We start from the raw sequence: 21,986 nt of genomic DNA, 5'->3' as shown, positions 1-21,986 counted from the left end.
AATGGACTTTTTGGAAATTTTCCGGTCGTAAAAAAATTTGGCAATACCATAAATTAAATCAATAATGAACAATAAAAAATTCCCACTCCAAAATCGATCGATATCTCGAATTGATCAATAAATGAATAAGTGAAAAAAAATTATGCGCGTTTTTTATGTCTCAAATGATGTAGAGAAAAAAAAAATGAAGAGTGACGGAATAATAATTGGCCGATTGTTGTAATTGCGATGGGAAGGGAAGCTCCAGCAAAAACTTTAAAGTCTTGCCACTGGGATATAGAGACAGAGGGATGGTCCAATTTGGATGGTTACCAAGGCAAACGATACGTTAAATAGATAGGACGGCAACGCCGGTGGGGAGTCCGACATAATGAGGACCACCCGCTAGTTCGCTCTTCCTCGACGTCAGAAAATCCACTCGTTCCCGAACGCGTTCGCAGTGTCACTCGGTTGACGAATTCCCCCACGATAAAGACCGTCAAACAATTATTAATCCCCATTAATCCGTGCGGGAGGAATAAAAAAAAAATTTAATTAATTAACGAGCCAATAAATTCAGCAGTAAAAAAAAAATCATAATCACTTTAACGGCCCCTAAATTGACAGAGATTGATCGAGGGTAAATGCGGTAGTAGCGCGTTTTTAAAAGCCACTTAATCTTTACCCTGAAATCCCATCCATGTGAGACACCCTTTAGCACAACCACTGAAAATTCCCACTCGTTCTCAATGTTTGTGCTGTTAATTATTAGTAGCTCGCTATATTGAGCATGAAAATCGTATATTTCTTTCGGTGTGGCGAAATTCAAGTCAAATTGCCGTTAAAATTGCAATCACGGTGGTCCAGGCATTTCTTAAACCTTCCTACCACCAGTGAAAACTACAGAAGCTACTCAAGGAGATGAGATAAACTCACCCGGGTCTGCACCTCTCTGGTCTCCAATCCGTCGTCTCCGGCGCGTCGCGCTCCACCACGAAATTAGATGGTCTATTCTAGGACAACACTGCCGGCAAGTTCAAAACTGAAAAGAGAAAAGAAAAAAAAATCTATAAAAATGTAATCGAGTTGGTGTTCGTCACACTTCGAGGGTGAATAACAAATGTCAAGATAAGAGGGAGAGAGAGGAAAAAAAAAAAGAGAAATAGCTCGTTTGTTTGAGGATTCCGCTGTTTATATGGGAGTCGTGTGAAGCGTTCATACAGCCACTCGTTTCCCGATTTTTCCGAGGCATCCAGAGAGCTATACCCTCGATCTTCTCCATGCGTCCCAACCAGTAATTGAATATCGCCCGGGTGAAGCATGGCTTCAGCGAATAAACAATGAAAATAAAGGTAAAAAGCCCACAGAATCAAATGAAATAAAAAGGGAGAGAGAGAGGGAGTGAGGGAGAGCGAGGGAGAGCGAGGGAGAGAGGGAGAGAAGGAGAGAGAGGGAGTGGGTGGTTGGGGGGGAGAGAGAGGGAGTGGGTGGTTGGGGGGGAGAGGGAATCCGCACCGGGGGGAGAAAATCGATATTTTAATTGGACAAAATAATTGGAACGAACGAATGGAAGATGGTAATCTCTGGTGGATGCTCTCTCTGTCTCTCTCTCTCACTCCCTTTGGGCTTTATTGTCCAAAGCTGGCGCGCACGCCCTTTTTTCCACTCACACAACTATCCATGCCCTGTTATGCACCTTTGCCATCAATGTTTTTCACGATGCGCAGGCGTCTCGCGACATGTCTTGAATATATATATTTTTTTTTTCACCCGGGATTATTCCATAATCCCACCAGCGGCAAAATGAGAATAATCCCCAATAGTTTAGACTCTGTATTCGGTTAATTAAATTTGTATTTGATCTCGCAAAAGGTAATCGGATTTTCCGCATGAATTGAGGACGAGTGGGTTGCATGGTGATCCCCAAAGAGAATTGACGAATAAATAAATAAATAAATGAAAAATTAATTGGACGATTACGAAGGTTGTGTTGTCAGGGCGGATGTTTTGGGGGTTTTGGTCAATTAGATGGAAGCAACAAATATTTAGCTTCACCATTGGCGTGAAATGTCTCGAATTCCGTATGGAGATGCAGTATGTGAAACTCTCGACACCTCAACACGTGCGCGCCATGCGTGTCTAGTTAGCTGAGATCTGAGGGCCTGAGGGCCTGAGGCCCTGGGGCCGTGGAGGCTTGAGATGGTTGAGGCGCCTCCACCCCCCAATCCACACTTCTTCAAAGCAAACCTACACATATTTGTGGATTATTGACTCGTTAGTGAACCAAAAGCTAAACTCATTGCACTGCGGTTTCCCCAAATGGTTCATTTGCTTTCTAAAACGACCGAGACACGCCCGACACTTCCGCTCTTAAAAAACCAACTCCCCTGTTCATTTCTTTCACATTTAATACCACCACTTCCGCTCGCCATTTCCCAGGAATGGAATTTTGCATCTTTACAGGGAAAAGCAAATTGCTCAAGCGCTATTTATTTGTGGCCCCCCTTTTTTTTTTTCATCGGTCGAGCGCACGTCTCACACGCGTCCCCGCGTCACTCCAACGATTTATCACATGTTTAGATCCCTGGAGATGCCACTCATGGAATTAAATGCGTTAAATAAAAATACCATAGCTGTCGCGCAATGCGAAAACTCCGAGACCATCCGTCCAATCGATTCCTCGTAATTGGCCAATTTCTTTACCATTTCTTGGGGTGTCATTTTTATTTTTGAGACAGCTACCATTTGCTCACATAAACGAGTGGCTGAGTTGTTTTCTCGGGTACTAGAGGAAATTCCACGGTGTCTGTTACTCGGAGCTGCCCACCTCCAGAAAATAATAAAAATCAACCTATCCCTTTATTCGAGGCTATTTAGAGGTTCTCGAGTTGAAGAGCATTTTACCACGAGTACTTGAATGTCTGACATTTGATTCACTCGCGTGCCTACTTATCCAATTTACTGTCGACGGGTTAGTTCCCCTTTGGAGAACTCTATTCTGAATGATCCCATGAATTTTATCACCTGGCGTTGATTTAATTTACCATTTTATTTAATTTTTAATAAAAAAACGAGAGGAAATGGAGAATAAATACCGAGATTAAGAGCGAGCTAACCGTCTCTTTAACGACAGGAAGTGTTTGTTGCCGGAGACGAGAAGAAACATGTGTTTTGAGGTTTCGCATGCTCATATTTAAGTAATCATAACACTTTGTCCCATTCGACAACTCCAGTTCTAATTACATTTCAACATTTATCAGCGTCAATTGCCCGCAACCGTACACCAGTATATATACGAATAAATGCAATTGAAGAGTGACTGAGGTAAACGTAAATTGAGAGGCAGAAGAAGCCGAATGAGAGATGGCTAGTTTGTTTTTGGAAGTGTGCATGTATTGCTTACAAATGTACCGTTGTAAAAACCCAACAAGCACCACCACGTCCTAATGAGTCTGGGCTGTTAAAAGATCTACTCCCACTTTATTTTCCCCTTCTCCCATCATTCCCTGTTCCACCAATTCTTTATTTTTACTGTCGCCTTTCACTGACAAGAATCCACGCACTGAATCCATTAAGACAAACACATAAGATATTGTCGTTTATATTTTGAGTAAAAAGTGATGGAACTGTGGCATCGCAAATCTTTAACCGCCCTTCCATAAATAACGAGACATTCAAAGCCATATTATGTGGAAGAAAGAGCCAGTCGTTAAAACAAAATTTTTGGAAGCTTGGGCAGAGGGGGAGGGAGAGGAGGGGGGCGATGGGAGAGGAGGAGAAAATGAAAAGAGTTGTAAAAGGGGTAGAGTATTGAGGAGGCGCGAGACGACACTCTGGAGTTTGTAATTTATACGAATGGATGGTACACATGTCACTGATCGTGTGTACATACAGACGATAGAATTCCAACCGATTACCAGTGACAGGGTCGAGCTACAACGAATGTCGAGAATTGTAAATGGCTCGTAGATGCACTTTAACGCCCATTTCCCTCGAAAATCCAGACGAATCGCTTAGTCGAGGCAAAGCGTTCCAATTAAGAGGTATGCGTTTCTCCCCCTCCCCCCCCTCTCCCATTTCGCGTACATTTTATTTTATTCTCTTCCCCTCATATATTTTTTACACCAACTCCTCCACATGGAGTACCTAAGAATCTATTAGCAAAGCTGCCAAGGACAGGGGAGTGACTAAATTCACGTGGTCAGGTAAAAACGAGTGAAGATAATGAGTAAAGAAATTAACCAGCGAGTGCAGCATGTAATTGGCAATTTTTTTTAATGCAAATGCCGAGTGGTAATTAAAGAATTTTTTTTAGGGGAATGATATAATTTTATTGGTGGCACGTCGGAGCAGTTGACGTTTGCTCAACGCCATCTGAGAACCACGAAAATTCCATGCCGCGTGCCAGTGTCACTCGGAGATGAGAATGATACGTAATTTATAACCTTACGACCAACAGACTGAGAGCTAAATACCCCGTGAAAGGCGAAACACCGCCCCGTCAGGGTTTCTCTACATTATATCCAGGAAGAAAGAATGAGAGGAACACTGAGAGAGTGAACGATGCCGAGTCTAAATATTGAGCACATGTCTTGCAAAGCGGATTCCCCTCCAATGTTAAAATAGAATTCAACGACTATACGTCATTTTGACTTCTCGAGATCTTTTTGAAGGGAATATGTGTGTGTTTGGAGTAATGCGGTTGTGTTTTACCTCTTCAGACAAAACTCACCCTAATAGTTTGCCCTGTCGTCTTAATTGACGAGGTGTGGTTGCACTTTATCTCCAGAATTAATTCTCAATCCGTCCGGATGAAAGAGAATTCTCTTTTTTTTTCCATATGACACATGAATATCCATTCAATGTGTCATGCTGGAGGAGAATAAAATACTCCGGGTTGTCGTCAAGGGTGAAAAAACGAATCATTCAATTATGGGAAAGCGTCAATAAAATTCTGGTTAAAAAGTGCAGCCTCTATTCATGATTCTTGAGACGTTTATACTGTCATGAATTGGTCATTGGGCTTTAGAAATTGGAAAAATGGAATGCGAATGCCTCACGCCTCTTGACAATAAATGTCAAGAGGCATGCGGGGGATGGGTATCGTGTGCACCCTGGGATTCGTTCCGGTGTCATTGTGGGAGCTGAACCAAAGAGATCAGTTTTTGAGCAATACAGTGGAAAATGGGAAATTCTTCACATTGGCTCTCGTTTTTCCCGCGTAATTGCGATTTAAGAGGCTCCTCGTGTGCCCTTTTCATGTCCTTTTTTTTCACAGGAAACAGCTGTCGACCACACCACACAATATACCACCTCCAATCTTCAACTATTGACCTCACCACTTCTTCCCGATTCTCGCTTTCACAAATATCATAAAAGAACAATTTTCTGTATTGTTGACTCGAACAGGCGAATTTCGATGCTCTCGACCAATCGGATAATTAATTACACTCGTGAAATTATTTATAGGCATTCCCTCGTTGAAGGGATTTTTTTTTCTAATAATGAGGGCGCCATTTTTATTCAAAGATCGGAGGAAAAAATAGTGCGGGGCGCTCGTTTGGCTCGGGCTCGTGGAAAAATGAAAATTAAATGAATGAAATGGCAATAACAATTGAGAAAGACCCGGAGATTCTTGACTCTACGGATTGTAAAAGGTAGCTTCTTCAGAGAATGAACTTCCCGGAGTTACACGGTGGTAGATAGGCCCTATTGTTGCTGACTTTATGGTGGGCCCTCAGCGTTATACACTCGAAATTCGAAGTTGTTTAAATCCTTGTAAAAGTCGAGAGTCGGATGCGGTTGGAGTGTCACTTTTCGTTCTCGAGTGGCTCCAATTGTTAGAGCTTTCAAAAGAGTGAAATTGAGTATACCCACGGTTTAGAAGAAAAAAAAAAGATGAAAAAAAAAATGAAAAGAGAGTATTGGATGCGCGCGACGGGGGAATTGCCGTGTGACCTCTGGGGCAGGTGTGCCCCAAACTTTTCTAGACTTTTGAGGGAGGTCTTCTCCGAAATAGACTCGGAGATTTGGTTCTCGAATTTTAAAAATATTTCAACGGACATTCTCCACGAGCAGATGATGAAATAAATAAATAAATAAATGAGTGGTAGGGTTTATAACATCATGTGCATTCAATTAATTCTTCTATTTTTCCTTTTTGAGATACAATTAGGAGTTAATTCATATCGAGTTTTTTCCATCGACCGGGGCATACCGAGGATAATTTATGGCTTTCGATAAATAAGTTTTCCATGCCAAATAAACGATAATTCTCATGATTCATCACCGAGAGTTAAAAAAAAACCATTGCAGCAGAGAATTGTTAAATGATAGTAAATCGTCGCATTAATAACCACCATTCGGGACTAATTTACTCCCATAAAAATCGTCTCAATGAGGCAAATTAAGAATGACTATAAATATACATTATAGCGGTGTGTCCCTGGTGGAAATGATATACGATTTTGTAATGGTCGCTGGTACGCGAGAGGAACTGACACCTGGCCCAGTGTGACTCTTTTGTGTTTAGAGACCCCAGGGGCCAGCTCCAACCGAGGACCGATACTCATAAACCGACTAAACGCCGATATAAAAAAAAAAACATTACCCTTCCCCAATAGCCAGCGAATTGAAATTTCACAGCATCCACAATCGATAGGTGATAAAAATCCCGATGGATTCTGCGAAAAGAAAAAATGGACTTCCCAGAAAAATTCGTGAGAACACCAGGAATTTTCCGAGTTCCATTGAAAAAAAAAAAATGTTGAATAAAAGAACTGAAGGGCACGTGGTGTTTCGTTGATCCTCTCTTCAACTCGAGAGCATCGACTTCCCTCCTGCTGAAGGTGTGACTGTGTTTGAATACAACACTGATTGGGCCATAAATGTGTCTCTTACATACAAATATATCGGTCCCCGTTTTGAAAAAAATATTCTCATTGCAAATATACGATAGCCCCCTGACCACACACGACCGACCCATTGACAATTTCTATTTTCCATTATAATGTCTTCCATTTTCCTGTTTGACAGTGAAAAGACTGATCGATAAGTCCCCGGTGGTCCGAGGGCGTGCGATTTTCCATCAAGTTCACTTGTTTGTTGTTTAAATAAACAAGGCATTGATGTGATGACAATAAAAAAAAAGATTATTTAGAATGATTTAGTAAATGAGAATAATGAAGGGGAGGCTGATGAAATAGGAGGTCTGATATATTTTTGTTGGTTCGGAGTGGCTCATTGATGGCTAACTCCCAATCAAAGTGCATTCTTGAGAATGGATGGAGGTAAGAGGGTGAGGCCCCGGGTATCAGAATTATAAGGATGATGCCCACTCACCGCGAGACGCGTTTACGACTAGTTAGGGCCCAGTGCTTTCTCAAATCAACCGACGCATTCTGACACGAACTCTGATGCACAACCACTGCCACAGGACCACCATCAACAATACAGTATTGTACTTAAATCAGATTCAATTTGGCTCCCATTGAAAATTAGGATTAATAAATTATTTGGGCAATTCATAAATCGAGGCTTGATGGTGCGCCTTCTCATGGATCTACCATTCACATCATCATATATTTTTTCACTCCACTCCGTCTCACGTATTTTATCGCGTCATTCTAATGGATTTAAATATACGATTGTGAGAGCTATTTGAAAAAAAAAACGTGGAATTTGTGGTGAAATAGTATTTGATTTGACTGATAAGTATCACCGTTCAACATCAAAAGAACTTTGTCGTCTGATTTTTTAAAATCTTGTCCACTACATCGGGAAGACTGAATTTTACCCCGGGGGCCCGGTGGAAAAACCTGAAGAGAGATGAGAGCCTTTGACAACCCGCAAACAAGGAGCCGACACGTTTCCGAAACAATTCGAGAACGAGGACCCGACGAACCTATAATTAGCGTAGGATCCCTCTTCAGGTCATTTGGGTCCTAGTGTCATAAGTTTTCCACGGGTACACTACAGAAAAAACGTTCATCTTCTCACAATGCACCCGGCCTCGGATTCTCCACGGCCTCAGAAGTCACCGCACAAAATTAGTCTCACTTGAACATCTCCAGTTATTCAACCTCATCTTTTTTTCCCAAAGGCAGTTATCGCAAAATTTAATCAGTCGATTTCACCATAGACTAATCCAATAATCAATTCTCCTTTCTCCAAAATTGGAGAAAATTCCAAGATTGTCATTAATTATTGGAGGAATTAATAAAATGAGAAAATGGAAAATTGGATTGGGGACTTGATCGAATTGCGATGTGACGCATGATCAATAGTGTAAGACTGATATAATAGCCAATCGAGAATAATAAGATTTGAATGGAATGGGACTGACGGAGGGCCATCTGTGATTTTTGGCTAAATGGAAGTTGATTTTCAGTGAGGGTGGATTGAATTTAATGACAAGAACGAGAAGGGGAAGTACAAGTGAAGAGCTGTCGTACATGGGTGTTGAGAATACCATCAAAATGGCTCTGGCTTTATCATTCATTCATTCTCAATCCCATTATCCTCATCCGTGACTAAGAGTTATTCTATATACGAAAAAGATATTCCTGTACATCTCTCACAAGGACTCAATTATAGCCGGTTATTCCCATTAAAAGCGCATTCACACGATGAAAATTAATAAATACACTGGGAGTTTAATCGAAATTCTTTCTTCGTCATGTAATTTCCTGTTTATCGGAGTGATTTTAAAATTGAGGCAACGAAACGATTTATCTCGGCGAAGCGTTACGTCAATATTTCTCTGTGTTAATCAGTTTATCAAGGAGAATGGGGGGATATATAGCAGTGTAATTAAGTGAGAGCTTGACCTGTGACCTCGACAATCCGACATCAGTGCCAACATCGGTGCCAGCATCAGTGCCAACATCGTGCCAGCGGTCACGCACGACCTATTACACATTTTCACATTGACACTTATTACACATTGACAATAAAATACATTCATCAAATACCAAGTGATATGCCTATCGTCCAATTTATTTACCCCCTATCATCTCCTATTTTTTTTTTTACCCCTTTATCGGCCCCGATTCGATTGTTTTAATTAACGAATTTGAGTTTAAATTTTAAATTCTCGTAATTAGAATTCGGCGTGATAATTTGGACGTATCGGGTTTATCTCGGGGCACCCCGTCACCCGGGGTTTCGAAATTTTTGTCTTATCTGAATTCTGAGGTAACAGCTGAAGAGGAAAAAAACAGGGGAAAAAATTATTTCATCATTCAGTCTGTACTAAACAGCCCAAGATTAATGGTCCAGTAATTTTCCAAATTACGGAGATTAATCGATTTTTCGTATCCTCCGGACAGAGAGAATACCGAAAAAACAATATATCTTTGGATTTTGTGGAGACGCTCGAATTTCCTGACGCCAGGGCGTGGTTCTAGTTTAGTTTGAAAAAAAAAAAAAATGGGGAGTGTGGTAACCGTCGCAAATTACTTTGTCTTTCCCTTTTTCAATTTAACAATTTTCCAAGAATTCACAACTTCCTGGCCGTAAACTGACAGCACGTATGCGGAATAAAAAATATAAATGCCACAATCCGCGGGCAATTATCTCCTACGATCCTCTCCTCGGAAATTTCCAGTTTCTCACATTAGATATACAGCAAAAGGGGAGAAGAAAAGTCAGCAATTAGCAGAGTCGCGTGCAAGTGAAATCACACATGTACAGAGGCAAATGTAAGTTAATACACTGGTGCAATCTCAATTGAAGGAAGAATTATAATTTGCGTGACGGCAATGGGGGTCAACTGACCGGTGATAATGGCCTGTTGACGCCAACTCAAATCGTCAAGAGGTCACGATAACTCACCGATAACTCTTGGCAATTAGTCACTGCCAATTAACGGCCCCACCAGCGGTAAACAAGCCCCATTGATTTTTATTGCAATTCAAAAATATATTTATAAATTATCCGATAAATTTACCAAGTGATAGCAACTCCAATCAATCACGAAATAAATTACATATTTGCCCGAGCCAAGATTATAATATTTCTTTGAAGAATTTTCATTGGAGCACGAACACTCGTCTTATCGAGACCAAAGCCATTCGTCACGCTTCCAAGTACAATACAGATATTATGCAAATTTATCAGTAGATAAATTGAATAAATTGTACAGAATAATGGAATAGAAGTACTAAATAGCGAGTGTGCATGAAGAACTCAGAGAGATGGAAAATGAGTTACGTACTGTACCGCACAGCGGTTCAAGTTTTTTGCCTCATCCTCCATTTGTTTCGCGCTGACGAGGGGAGAAGCTTTATAATTAGGCCGTCCGATAAGGCACCACCAGTCCCAACAAAACAACTTTTTGTTAATAATTAATGGGAATTTTAATTGCCAAGGCATCAACCGCGAGAAACCCGGGGCGGTAGGGAGAGAAATTAATTACGCTGATTGCCTTCCCCTCATCATCACGGTAACTCCATCAGTCTTACAATAACAAATAAATTAATTATCCCACCGAGGAAAGAGTTGAAAATCTCTATTTGTATTTACATAAACATAGGAATCTGATAATTGTCATTTGTGCGGTACCCGAAAAATCTTTGAAGAACCCGAGCTCGATTCTTAATCCACAAGTAATCCGAAAGAGCGACCCTCACTCGTACCTCAGGATTTACAAATTGGATTAGAGTATTTCGTCAGTGTGAGATGAAAGGTGGTGGGAGAGTCGCATGTAAAACAACCAGCGGTACCTCTGATGGAGGTTCACGACTTAAGTCTGTTGGTATAAGTCTTCTTTTGGCCAGAGCCTCTTGTATAACCCTGTGCGGCTTTCTCGCCCCCTTTTCGTTTGTATATTTCCATTCGCGCATACCTGATGGTTTTTCAACGATGGTATAAGCGCATCGCACATAAGACAACCACCCGGAGGACAGAAAACCAAACTCCAAGGGTGGAGCCCACCCGAGAATCTCACGAATTTTTCTCAGACCTGTTAAGTCGACTAATCCCATGCAGATTAGAGTCCATGTACCGCCTTGTCAAAACTTGTCACCGCAATAACCCCTGAATAAACCCACCCAAAGATTTCAACAAACAAAAAAGAGAGGGAAAAAAAAATGCCACTCGCTCACCACCCAGATGACAATCTCTCAATATGAAAAAAAAATGAATAGAAAAAAATAGTGAAGCATCTGAATCGAGCTGCGTACGTTTAAATAAAGCCAACTCGGTCAAATTTCTCATCCGGAAGTCTGTATCAGCAGTGAAGCGAGCAAAAGGGTGGCCACCCTCTAAACTACCTCCACATCAACACCCAGCACGTGTAGTCCAACAGCAATACAACTGCAAAATCCCTCCCCTCACCCTTTGACGCCGGCACTTCTATACAATCTCGTCCACCAGAGAATTCTCGACGTATTCCCGGTATCTCTCACGCTTCGCGGCTATTTCTATGGGGACAGACGCCCGTCTAATTTCCTGCCCTGAATTTCGAACTACCGAGATTTCCACCCGTCCTTGACACATCAACGATTACATCTCAAATTAATTTCTTCGCATGTTAGGGGGAGGAGAAAAAAATATCCACCATTCTCCCAAAGAGTCTCAGCATTTTCTATAAAAAAAAGTCAATGGAGAGAACGAAGAGGGACTTTTCAAAGGGCCCATTAATTTTCAATGTGAAAGAAATCCGACACGTCTAGTTTCTATAATAGAATTGTTATGAATTCCATATTAATAGGAAAATAAAGAATAATAGAGAATGAGATGACGCGTGGAAGGGGGATGGGAGGGTGAATCGGTCGCGGTGCGTTAACTTCTAGGTTTAATACATCCATCTGGTTATGCAGCACGCTCGGTTGAATCGATTCTGGTCCAGGCTCCCATGAACACCGTCTCCAATAGGATTCTCGCCGTCAAGGCACTACAAATCATCCCTTGTTCCATTATTTTCATTTTTTTATGACTCATTCAACACCATATTGAATCTCAAGACTCATTGGTGGACTTGAAAAAATCAAAAAAAAAAAAAAAATGGAAAATCGGGAAATCGGGAAATGGGAGATTTCATTGTTTTTTAGGTGTTTCCAGGTAAAGTCCCCAGGTAAGCTCCACCACCAGAAACAAAAGTCGTAAAGTCAAGTTTGCGATGCAGGTCACTACCTGAAGGTCACCCCGTGCTAATCCCATTTTTCACATTGGTACGGGCGTCGTAATCCGTGTTTGATATTTTAGGATTTCATTTTTAAGGTTTTTCCCCAGAGAGGGAAAAATACCACGGGAGTAACGCCCCCACCCTGGTTAACAAACACCAGAGAAAAACCAGGTAACAATATTGCTAATCCGAAAACATTGACGAGATAAACTAAATCTCATCTGTAAGACGATCGAGAGTGAGACCCAAACCACTGATTCCCCTGTTCTTTCGACAATGAGTATTAGAGACACCCCATTGTAGTCACCTAAACGTCCACTATTATTTCGTTAAACTGTAGGCGTGGCGCGAATTTCAAAACCCTCCCTCCCACTACATTATGGGGACAAGCATTTTTCACCCAAGGGAATAGAGTACCTTTCAGTGGCATCACGTATACCAAACAAATTCTAAAAGTTCATCCAAAAGATACTAATTCCATTTGATCCCCACGATCCGATTCCCAGTGAGTCGATAATTTTTCCAAAATTACCGCGTGGGAGCAGGTGATGATGAGATTCTAAATGCTACTTCGAGGGGCATAAAGGAGGAGAGAGAAAAAAAAGAAGTCCCATTGAATCGAAACATCATAAAGACGAGAGGACCGGAGCGATTCGAGAGTCGTTTAATCAAATATAATAGTGAGTGGTACCGGAAGAATAAAAGGGACGGTAGTTATATTTGAGGGGTAGTCGTTGGAGCGTGAAACGCCAAACTAAACGCTCACTGATCGACCAAATATTATAATGCCATATCATATAGACTCATCCCCCAGCAGACGCGTGGAAAAAGAAAGAAAAAAAAAGAAAAAAGTCGCGCACACACAGACATCGTCACAAGTAGATAGTTAAACGGTTAGCTGGGGATGTAACAAATGTATATAGCTGAGGGGTTGGTTGAGAGTGTAGAGGGCAAAAAGGAGCCATTATGGTGGCTCTTCCTCTTCCTCTCCCCTCTGGTAGTCAGATAGACGGTGAATCTCTCTCTCGCGTTTATAAACGCGCCAAGGGGGAAGGTACGATCCCTCGAACGCATCTGCCCCATTATCCCTGATGGTATATCCCTTGGTATACACTGGACCATTAATCCTCGCTAAACGACAGCCATTTTGTATCTAAACTGGATTGCCAACTCACTAACTGGTTTCGAGGACATTTAATAGACTGTACGAGGGAGCCTATTATGGCCTACCCACTGGCTATAGCCTCATCCTCTGTCATTTCACCTTGTGTCTTCGAAAAAAAAAAAAAAATCAGTAAAAAATATTTTTCTCCCCCATTTCACTCTCCTGGATTTAAAATTCAATTTTTTTCCCTCAATTCCCTTTTTTTTTTACCCACATTATACTTCCAATAATCCACTAATTATTTCTACTCCTGCATTTTAATTACCCCGACTATTGTTAAATTAAATGAATAAATGTAAATGGAGTAATTGCTCAATGTGAACTGATTGAGAAAAAATAAAATAGATGATAGAAAATAGTTGGCCTATGCTCGGAGCGTATCCGTGAATTAGGCAATTAGGAGTCGTCACGTTCACATAAGCAAAATCAGTTGGCTCCTGCCGGAATCGACGATCACACGTTCAAGTGAGATAGACATAGGAGACAGTGCGAGGAGCAAGGGTGTAAGTAGTGTTGGTAAATTGATATATTCGGGAGAGGAATGGCTATTGGTCAGAGGTATGGAGTGGTAACGCCCCTTGTAGAAACGCCCGTGGAATGAGCAAGTAGTGATGGTATTGGTTGGGAGAGCTGATGGCAGTGAGTGGAAGTGGTGGTTTAGTATTGGCGGGGGCGGTGTCGAGATGGCGAGGCGGTGTGAACCTCTTTTCCCCGGTTGCACGTTCGTCCCGAGACAGGCGTAATCAGTGCCGTTTATGCGGCAGCAGTGGCAAGCCACGCGCAACGGAGGTCAAAGGCTTCTGCCAAATAATTCAAGTATTATTTTATTTAAAATTAATTAACGGATTTAATCGAGAGAGTGAGATTGAGTGTTGATTGTTTAGGGAGCGATATGGAGACGGTGGTTATTTCACTAATTGTTGTGATGAAATCAGTGCGTGAGGATATGAGGAATGAGCAGTGAGAGGGCAATGATAGGTATTATTGATATTTGATTGATGAACGAATGGGGTGTGAAGGGTGGTGGGTCATAGAGTGTCGAGTATGAGTAACATTGAGGGATTGTCCATGCAAGGAGCTAGTGCAACTCCTGCATCGGTTGGTGGTGGTAGTGGCCTGTCGGATGATGCTGATATGGCTAGTCCAACGTCAGCCTCGAATCCAAAACCCAGAAGTGGAAAAATTAATTTCAGTGTCGATGCACTGCTGAGTGGAACGAAAAAATCACCAGTTAATTTCTCGACGCGAAGGAGCGTGGAGAATGGTGATGATGGGGCGAGTGATATATCGGAGAAGAGCAACGAGATGCAGGACGAGGCAAGGAGGTATAGAGATTTTTTGTTGATGGAGCAGGAGCGCCAGCGAGGACTCCAGAGTCGTGAACTCCTAGCAAGACTGAGTCCACTGACACCAAGTGGCCTATCAGCATTCCCTAGTTTACATCACTATCATCATCAGGTGCGCTGCAATGCAGCAGCTGCTGCTGTTGAGGATGTCAAGAGGGTGAACACTGAGCGACAGGATACGATAACCGTTAAGGACTTTTCAAGAACGGCAATGCACGAGGAGTCATCGTCGCCCGTCGGCCTTGCTGATGACAGACTGAGTGGTAATTCTAGTGGTACCTCACCTAAACCTTTGGCACGTCGGACCGAGGATGAAGATCTCGACGACGACGACATGGACGACGACAGAATCACCTCTAATCGATCAGTATCACCAATAAGACGTGAAATAGAAAATGATAGGAGTGATTCTGAAGCGCCAAGATCGTTGGAGGGTGATGGTAGTTGTGAGAGACTGATGGAAGTTGGTAGTGGTTCAAGATCGGAGGACTTAAATGTCATGGATTCTGATTGTGAAATGGAACGTGAAGTGGAGGGTGGTAGACACGAGAAGGAAAAATCCAGTCCCGTTGTACCACAACCAATTCACCCAGTTCAGAGGCCACCAGGGCCTTATTTAAGTGGACCAGCACCAGGATGGTCGCCCACGGGATTTCCACATTCCTTGGCTGGATTCGCGTGGCTACCCCCACCTCCCCATCCACATAATCCCCATGGACATCTGTATACGCCCCAGGGTGGACCAACGAGTCCCAACGGTGAGCAACGCCCCTTCTAATCACTATTATTAAAACTATCGTTGAAATTAATTTTAAAAATACCCATTATTTTTCAAACTCGTCGTATTTCACATTTTTCGTCAACGAATTACCAGACGTATCACGAGCAATACCAGTATATCGAGGAAAATTAGTAGAAATTAGATAAGGAATGACAGGTCTCTGATGTGCCTGGAGGCTTTGCAAAAATCACCTCGAGTTTTTATTCCTTTTATGTACAGTAATAAAAGGAAAAACTCTTTCTTTAAGGGTTTCGACTAAACTCTAACGACGAGTACGACGTGTCGAGAAACTCGAGTTTTTCCCAGAAAGAAATCTCAGCAGACCATTCGCGGGATTCTCGATAGTGTCCGCGAAGGAACGTTGTCACTCTTACATGGTATTTACTGTTTGCAGTGTATGCGTACATGTCGTCAAGCTAGGAATACCCGGTTGTGGCTAAAAGACCACTGAATGCATTTTTTTTTCAACCCCTCCCCCAGCCCCAGTGTCATATTGAACATCCATTAAATCCTAAACGAGATATAAAGTGAATTTAGGTATTTTAATTCAATCAATCAGGGGAGTAATGAATGAAGATAATAAATGAGATGATATTCAAAGTCAAACAAACACTCGAATGTCGTGTATCGTGATGTCTAGTCGTTAAAACAATCTCCGACAGGTCTTCCGACGTACCAGGATCGTTTATAACTGTGCACACGCGGCATTCTACACACAAACTCCGTCCGGTCTCAGTAGTCCAAGAATAAATTAATGAACTAAAAGACCTCCCCATCTGATTCATTTCTATCTTGCCAACATATTCGTACGTACATGTGTCTAATGAAGTTTTCAAAACGATTTATCATCCCGCCATTCATAATAACAGGACAAACCTTAACAACGCATCTAAATTGAGCTCACAACCAATACACAAACGACATAATCAATTGGCACACGGTAAAACATATCAACCTTCACTCTAAATCCCGGGACAATTCATTAATCGCTAACTCGTTGATTGGTTAACCGCGTAAAACAGGTAAGAGGGGGAAATAAAATTGCGAAAACAATAAATAAACGCAAATACACCGGAATCGCTTATGCAAGAGGCAATCCCATGTAATTTGTATCCCGGATGAATCTTGCAACTCGATCGTTTGGTGCTTATGTACTTGCGACGTTTCTCTGGGCCCGCGGGTAATTAACGGGAATTAATTAGCGTAAGAGAAAAAAATATACCCGTGGCAATCCGTTCGCTCTGAATGGCGATGCGGCTGGTATACACCCAGTGGATACACTGGTATATGCAGGTTAATTTGCCGCATTGCGCATTAGTAAACGCTTTATTATACTACCCAACGATTTGATAAACCAATGGTGAAAAAAAAAAAAGGCCAGTTTAAAAATGCCAAGTGTGCAACTAAAAAGACTTTAACGATGTCCCGACGCGACAGATCAGCACATCGCACCTCCATGTTTTTTTCCTGTTCAACATTAATTGGCGGCCTTTACTTTGTAATAATTACACCGAACTAGTTCAAAGATTAGAATCGTTAATTAACCGGTGGGTGATTATGAATAAAGATGGGTTGAAAAAAATTTATCGTGGATTGAATAAATTGATAATTAATCTCGTAGGTGACCTGAGATTACCGGGACCTGGGCCAGGACCCGTGAGGTGCACCCTGAGGAAGCACAAGCCCAACAGAAAGCCAAGAACGCCTTTTACAACTCAACAGCTACTCTCGTTGGAGAAAAAATTTCGCGAGAAGCAATATCTCACGATAGCGGAGAGAGCAGAGTTCTCATCCTCGCTTCATCTGACTGAGACTCAGGTAACGAAATCAGAGTAATCAGAGTAATAAAACATGGCCGGGGTATGGGGTATTGCACCCCCTTTTTTATTTTTGTCATGGATTTTTTTTTTTCGGCTGATGCCTATATATTGTACAAGGTACGAACCCGTTATCGAGTAGACTAGCGTGTCGTAATACACTTTGGCCATTGGTAGCAATGCATCAGGCAAAATGAAGCTTCGTAGCATTCATTTGCTTAGATAAGCCTCACTCTGCCTCCCCCAAGGGGTGTGATCGTATACCTCGGTACAATAGAGTACATTAATTCACGTGAAACATAAAAAGGCCAGAGCCATGTCTTGAGTCTTGCATTAGACGTTAAATTAATAGATCCGCTCGGCAACATGATTAATTCCACGGTTTATTTTATTACCCAACAATATTTTGACTAAACAACCGGTACTGAGTAAATTTAATGAATGATGAGACGCGATATATCGTGTACTAATTTCCACATCCTCAATACTCAACTCGTAACTTGACGATAAAAATTGTGAGAGGATGAAATAAAAAATTAATTTATGGTTACAGGTGAAGATATGGTTTCAAAATCGTCGGGCTAAAGCGAAAAGATTGCAGGAGGCAGAGATTGAGAAGTTGAGGCTGTCAGCGAGACCGTTGCTGCACCCGAGTTTCGGTACAGGTCTCATGTTTTCAGCGGGTGTTGGACCACCAGGTACACCAGGTGGAGTACCACCATTCATAGCAGCAGCAATGGCAAGACACAGTCATGCTGCTGCTGCAACTGCTGCCATGTTTATGGGCCCACCTGGTCATCGGCCGTGAGTCCCTTATCCAGCAATAGTTCAAATCAAATAAAACTCAAATCGTGTACTTAAATTGAAAAATTTATAATGTAAATATTGTATATAATTGACGATAGTTATTGTACGGAAAATGTGAGTATCACCGGATTGGTGGGTGTAAATAATAATTCAATAGTGAAAATGTCGTTTACGCGGATCTATAGATCTTTTACACGCTTTCAGTCTTATAATCGACGACGTACGATCGAGAGGGACTTTATGCGACAGGCAAACGTACTGGCTACGTGTTCAATTTAATGCTAATCGGGCGTATGTCGAGTTAAGGCCAGCAATCCACCAATTTTCATTGACTGAGCGTGTAAATATCCATAGATCAAAAACACATTAAACTAAAAGAAAAAAAAAAAAAAAGAAAACAAAAGACATGGACAAATATGTAAATTATCAATTCCAATGGAACACGTAATTTAAAATCTCCGCATGACGAATGTCAAGGGGTGAATCAGTTGATGACTGAGAAATGAAAAAAAAATTCCACAAAATACTGAAAACTGTATAAATGTAACATTAAAGTTTATCCATAAAAGAAGAGAGCAAAAAAGCTGAATACGTTCTAGAGTAATAAATTTCAATTTCAATATTTAATTGAGCCTTGTGTGTACTTAATCCGAAAAGAAATTCGCAACAAATTGCTGCAATTATTCTGCGACTAGTATAAAAGAGAGAGGTAGAGGGGGAGATGAAAAAAAAAAAGAAAAAAAGAGGGAATTCATGAGGAAAGAGTTGACTGGCCGTGTGGGAACGACATTTGCAGGTAAGAAAAGTACATTTTGAGAAAGCATTAAAGACCAGTAGGATAAATAATGAAGGAGCACGAGAGAACATTAAAAATCAAGCATTCGCGTCACACATTTACGTCCTGAGGTATTTGAAGGTAGAATGCAAGTTGGAATAAATGAAGGGGGTGGTACAAAGGGGGTGGTGAGGGAGGAGGAAGAGGAGGAAGAGAAGGAGGAGGAGGAGAAGGAGGAGGAGGAGGAGGAGGAGGAGGAGGAGGCGCCAATATAATATGTTTTGTTCGGCATTAACTTAAACTCGAGTGTTTCCCTTATATGAAATTTATGGACGCGTTGATCACTGAGAAATCGTCGCATATAAAACGAAGTAGGCGAGGCGCTCTCGGGTGCGCTGACAATTAATTAAAGAATAATTTCTTGTCTTTTGAGATATACCTGTGGCGGTATAGGGGTATCGCGTCAAGCCGTTTACAGTTGGCGGCCAATTATACCACAGGACAAGAGTGGAATACCAAACAGGTATGTGAGAGCGACAGAAACACCCGAGAAAACGAGGGCCAGAGTGCAGCACACGCGCAGGTTAACTTTGCGCGTGCACTTGGTGATTTCCTCTTATTTTCTGTTGTAGATACCGCCTCGTTAAAACCCGACAATTATCCGTGAAGAAGAAACCCAATATCGTGCAATATTCAACAATTTCATTGGCTAATCCCCATGGAAAATCCCCAAACGCCGATTTATTGGCGAATCAAACGGCATTACGGCTGAAAAATTCATTAGATTCGACATGACCAATTAAAAAAAAAAGCCAAATGTCCGTCTCATAATGTAATTTTTTTGACGACCAAAGAGAAGGTGTACGTGTATAAAATTGGCATTTAACGCGTGAATCGGTGGAATAGGGCTCTCTCATTCGGGGGTTTATCCAAATTAATTGGTCGTAAATTAAGCGACGGTTCCCGTGAGAGAGTAGGACGGTGAAATAGCGGTGGACGATGAGGAGTGAGAGATAGCCGGGGCCCAGGAAGGCCCCTTCCCGGGTCCCCGATCATCGCAAGATGAGGAAAAGACGGAGATGGAAGGGATCCAAAGAGGTTTTAAGAAGAGAGTTATAGAGATGGTAGAAGGAGAGGGAATGAGGGATTTAAGGAAGGATTCAGTGGGGCTTGGTATCGACTGCGGGGACAGTAGCGCATCGACACGCCATTATGTGCCGGCCGGGACTAATTTATACAAGCAGAAAGAGAGGACGGACCCACGTAGCACACATAAGGTAGTTAAACGAGCGAGTGAGCTAAAACATCGTGGCATCGCGCGAGGCATTAGGGAAGGAGACCCCTAATTGGAAGACCCGTCCCCTGGCCCCCTTTAAACCCCCCCCACAACTGCACTCTCGTGTCTTTTTCCGTGTGTAACGATCCCCCTGAATTCGTGTCCCAATGAAATTGAGACGGTTATGTATCCCATATAATATATACTCATTGCCCATATCCATGCACCAACACATATCACCACCATTTTCTCCGAAAAATTATCCAATGATAAGCCGATAAATAACGGCCCATTGCCATACCTCCACTAAAAATCCGTAAAATTAATTGGACCCGAGGAATGAGGCAGAAATTAATAATAATCACGTCCTTCAAGGGCTCGAATGCACATAGAAGGATATTGGTGAAAAATCACGTCGTCGAGTCACGTTCCCGCGAATGCAACAGCATTGGGAAAGAAAAAGGCACCCGGAGAATCCTTGGGCAATTAGTCGATATTTTAATGCGAAAAAAAAAAAAAAAAATTTGCTGGCTCGTTATATGCACGTATATATAGGTTGGTTGTACCGGTTGAAGAGATGTAGAATGAAGTGAGAGTGAGGGAAGGAAGGCGGTCATTCGCCACTTCCCAAAGGACCACCAGAAAAAGCGCCAAGTCCCTCAACACAGGTTTAAGGGATGACTCTTGGCGTATAGGTGTGTGTGTGTGTTTGAGTGAAACAGTGAAGGAGAATGAGGTCTTGGGGAGCCATTGGATTCGCCGCGGCACCTTGTTAGCGCAACGATTCTCCGCTTGACGCCAACTGTCCGATAAATAATCCTCCAACGGACGTTAACCCGATTGCCTGTCCCTTAGCACGCATCTATCCCTCCTTAACTATATCATTACATTTTCCAATTTACCATTTCATCGATTTACTCTCCCACCCCTCGCGCCACCCCATCAAAATTTCCTCTCTCTTCGCCCGAATCCCCAATCAATTGACCGATTATTCGTCGACTCTGCTCAACATCGAGGCTTGATAATTCCAAGGAGATGCTCGAGAGGAAAAAAAAACCTCCATATAGATAGATTGTGCGATACGCAGAGAGCGCATTCTGTGTGTGAAAGCGATGACAATCTCAGTGTTGAAAACATGCAGTAGCCAGGAAAAAAATGTCAAAAAAAAAAATACGGAGAGGATACGAAATACGGAGGAGGGAGAGAAAAGGATGAGGCTGCAGAGTGGCTTCAGACACAAGAATATATCGAGTGGGCTAGGTGTGGTCCGGAACGTGAACCAGGGATTTCCAGGAACGCGAGCCATTAGACCCCTCTCGGTCTGGTGTTATAAATTGTACATCGTTTAATTAGGCTCCTCTACCTGGCACAGTCTCATCGTGTGTCGACCACCAATTATTTATCATTTATCCCAGTGAGTTTTAACAACTTTGTCCGAGCTGATCAACAATTATAATACCCAATGCACGATTTCAAAATAAACTGAATGAAAAATCAAGGAATTATTACTAAACCTCAATTTAAAAATCATACCTCATCAATAAAATAACGGAATCCCAATGGATCATAACCTGCGGAAGTCCTATCTCATACCATCATCAAATTACAACCACTAATTGCCCCCTGAGTGGTATACGAAGTGAAAATGAAAACTTGAACATAACTGGGACGATTTAACGGACGTCGTCCCAGCGGGTTTCTTTCGATTACTTTATTCCCCCTGGTATATATTTTTTATTTCCAAGGCGACTGAAAACGCGGTGGCAAAAATTCCACTCTTATCTCTCCTGATGAAGTGGAAATTAGTAGTCGCTACCGTACACAGACCGCCTTACACACGCAGTCGCAGTTAAAACCTTCCTCTACAATCACACTCGATTTCTCCCAGTGCCCCCCCAACCCCTCCCGCCCCC

At 42.1% G+C, this 21,986-nt stretch overlaps 1 protein-coding gene across 1 annotated transcript; it reads left to right on the top strand.

Annotated features, from left to right (window-relative positions):
* Positions 1 to 14,034: 14,034 nt before the first annotated feature.
* LOC105266745 (muscle segmentation homeobox) lies at positions 14,035 to 18,617 on the top strand. The gene is made up of 3 exons (XM_011305138.1): positions 14,035 to 15,375; positions 17,020 to 17,216; positions 17,769 to 18,617. The coding sequence occupies exons 1-3, from the start codon at positions 14,316 to 14,318 to the stop codon at positions 18,021 to 18,023; spliced, it is 1,512 nt and encodes a 503-aa protein (XP_011303440.1). The 5' UTR covers positions 14,035 to 14,315; the 3' UTR covers positions 18,024 to 18,617.
* The last annotated feature ends 3,369 nt before the right edge of the window (positions 18,618 to 21,986 follow it).

The sequence above is a fragment of the Fopius arisanus genome, unplaced genomic scaffold, assembly GCF_000806365.1.
Source record: "Fopius arisanus strain USDA-PBARC FA_bdor unplaced genomic scaffold, ASM80636v1 scaffold00041, whole genome shotgun sequence".
Taxonomy (NCBI): domain Eukaryota; kingdom Metazoa; phylum Arthropoda; class Insecta; order Hymenoptera; family Braconidae; genus Fopius; species Fopius arisanus.
This window is presented reverse-complemented; position numbering and strand designations above follow the sequence as displayed.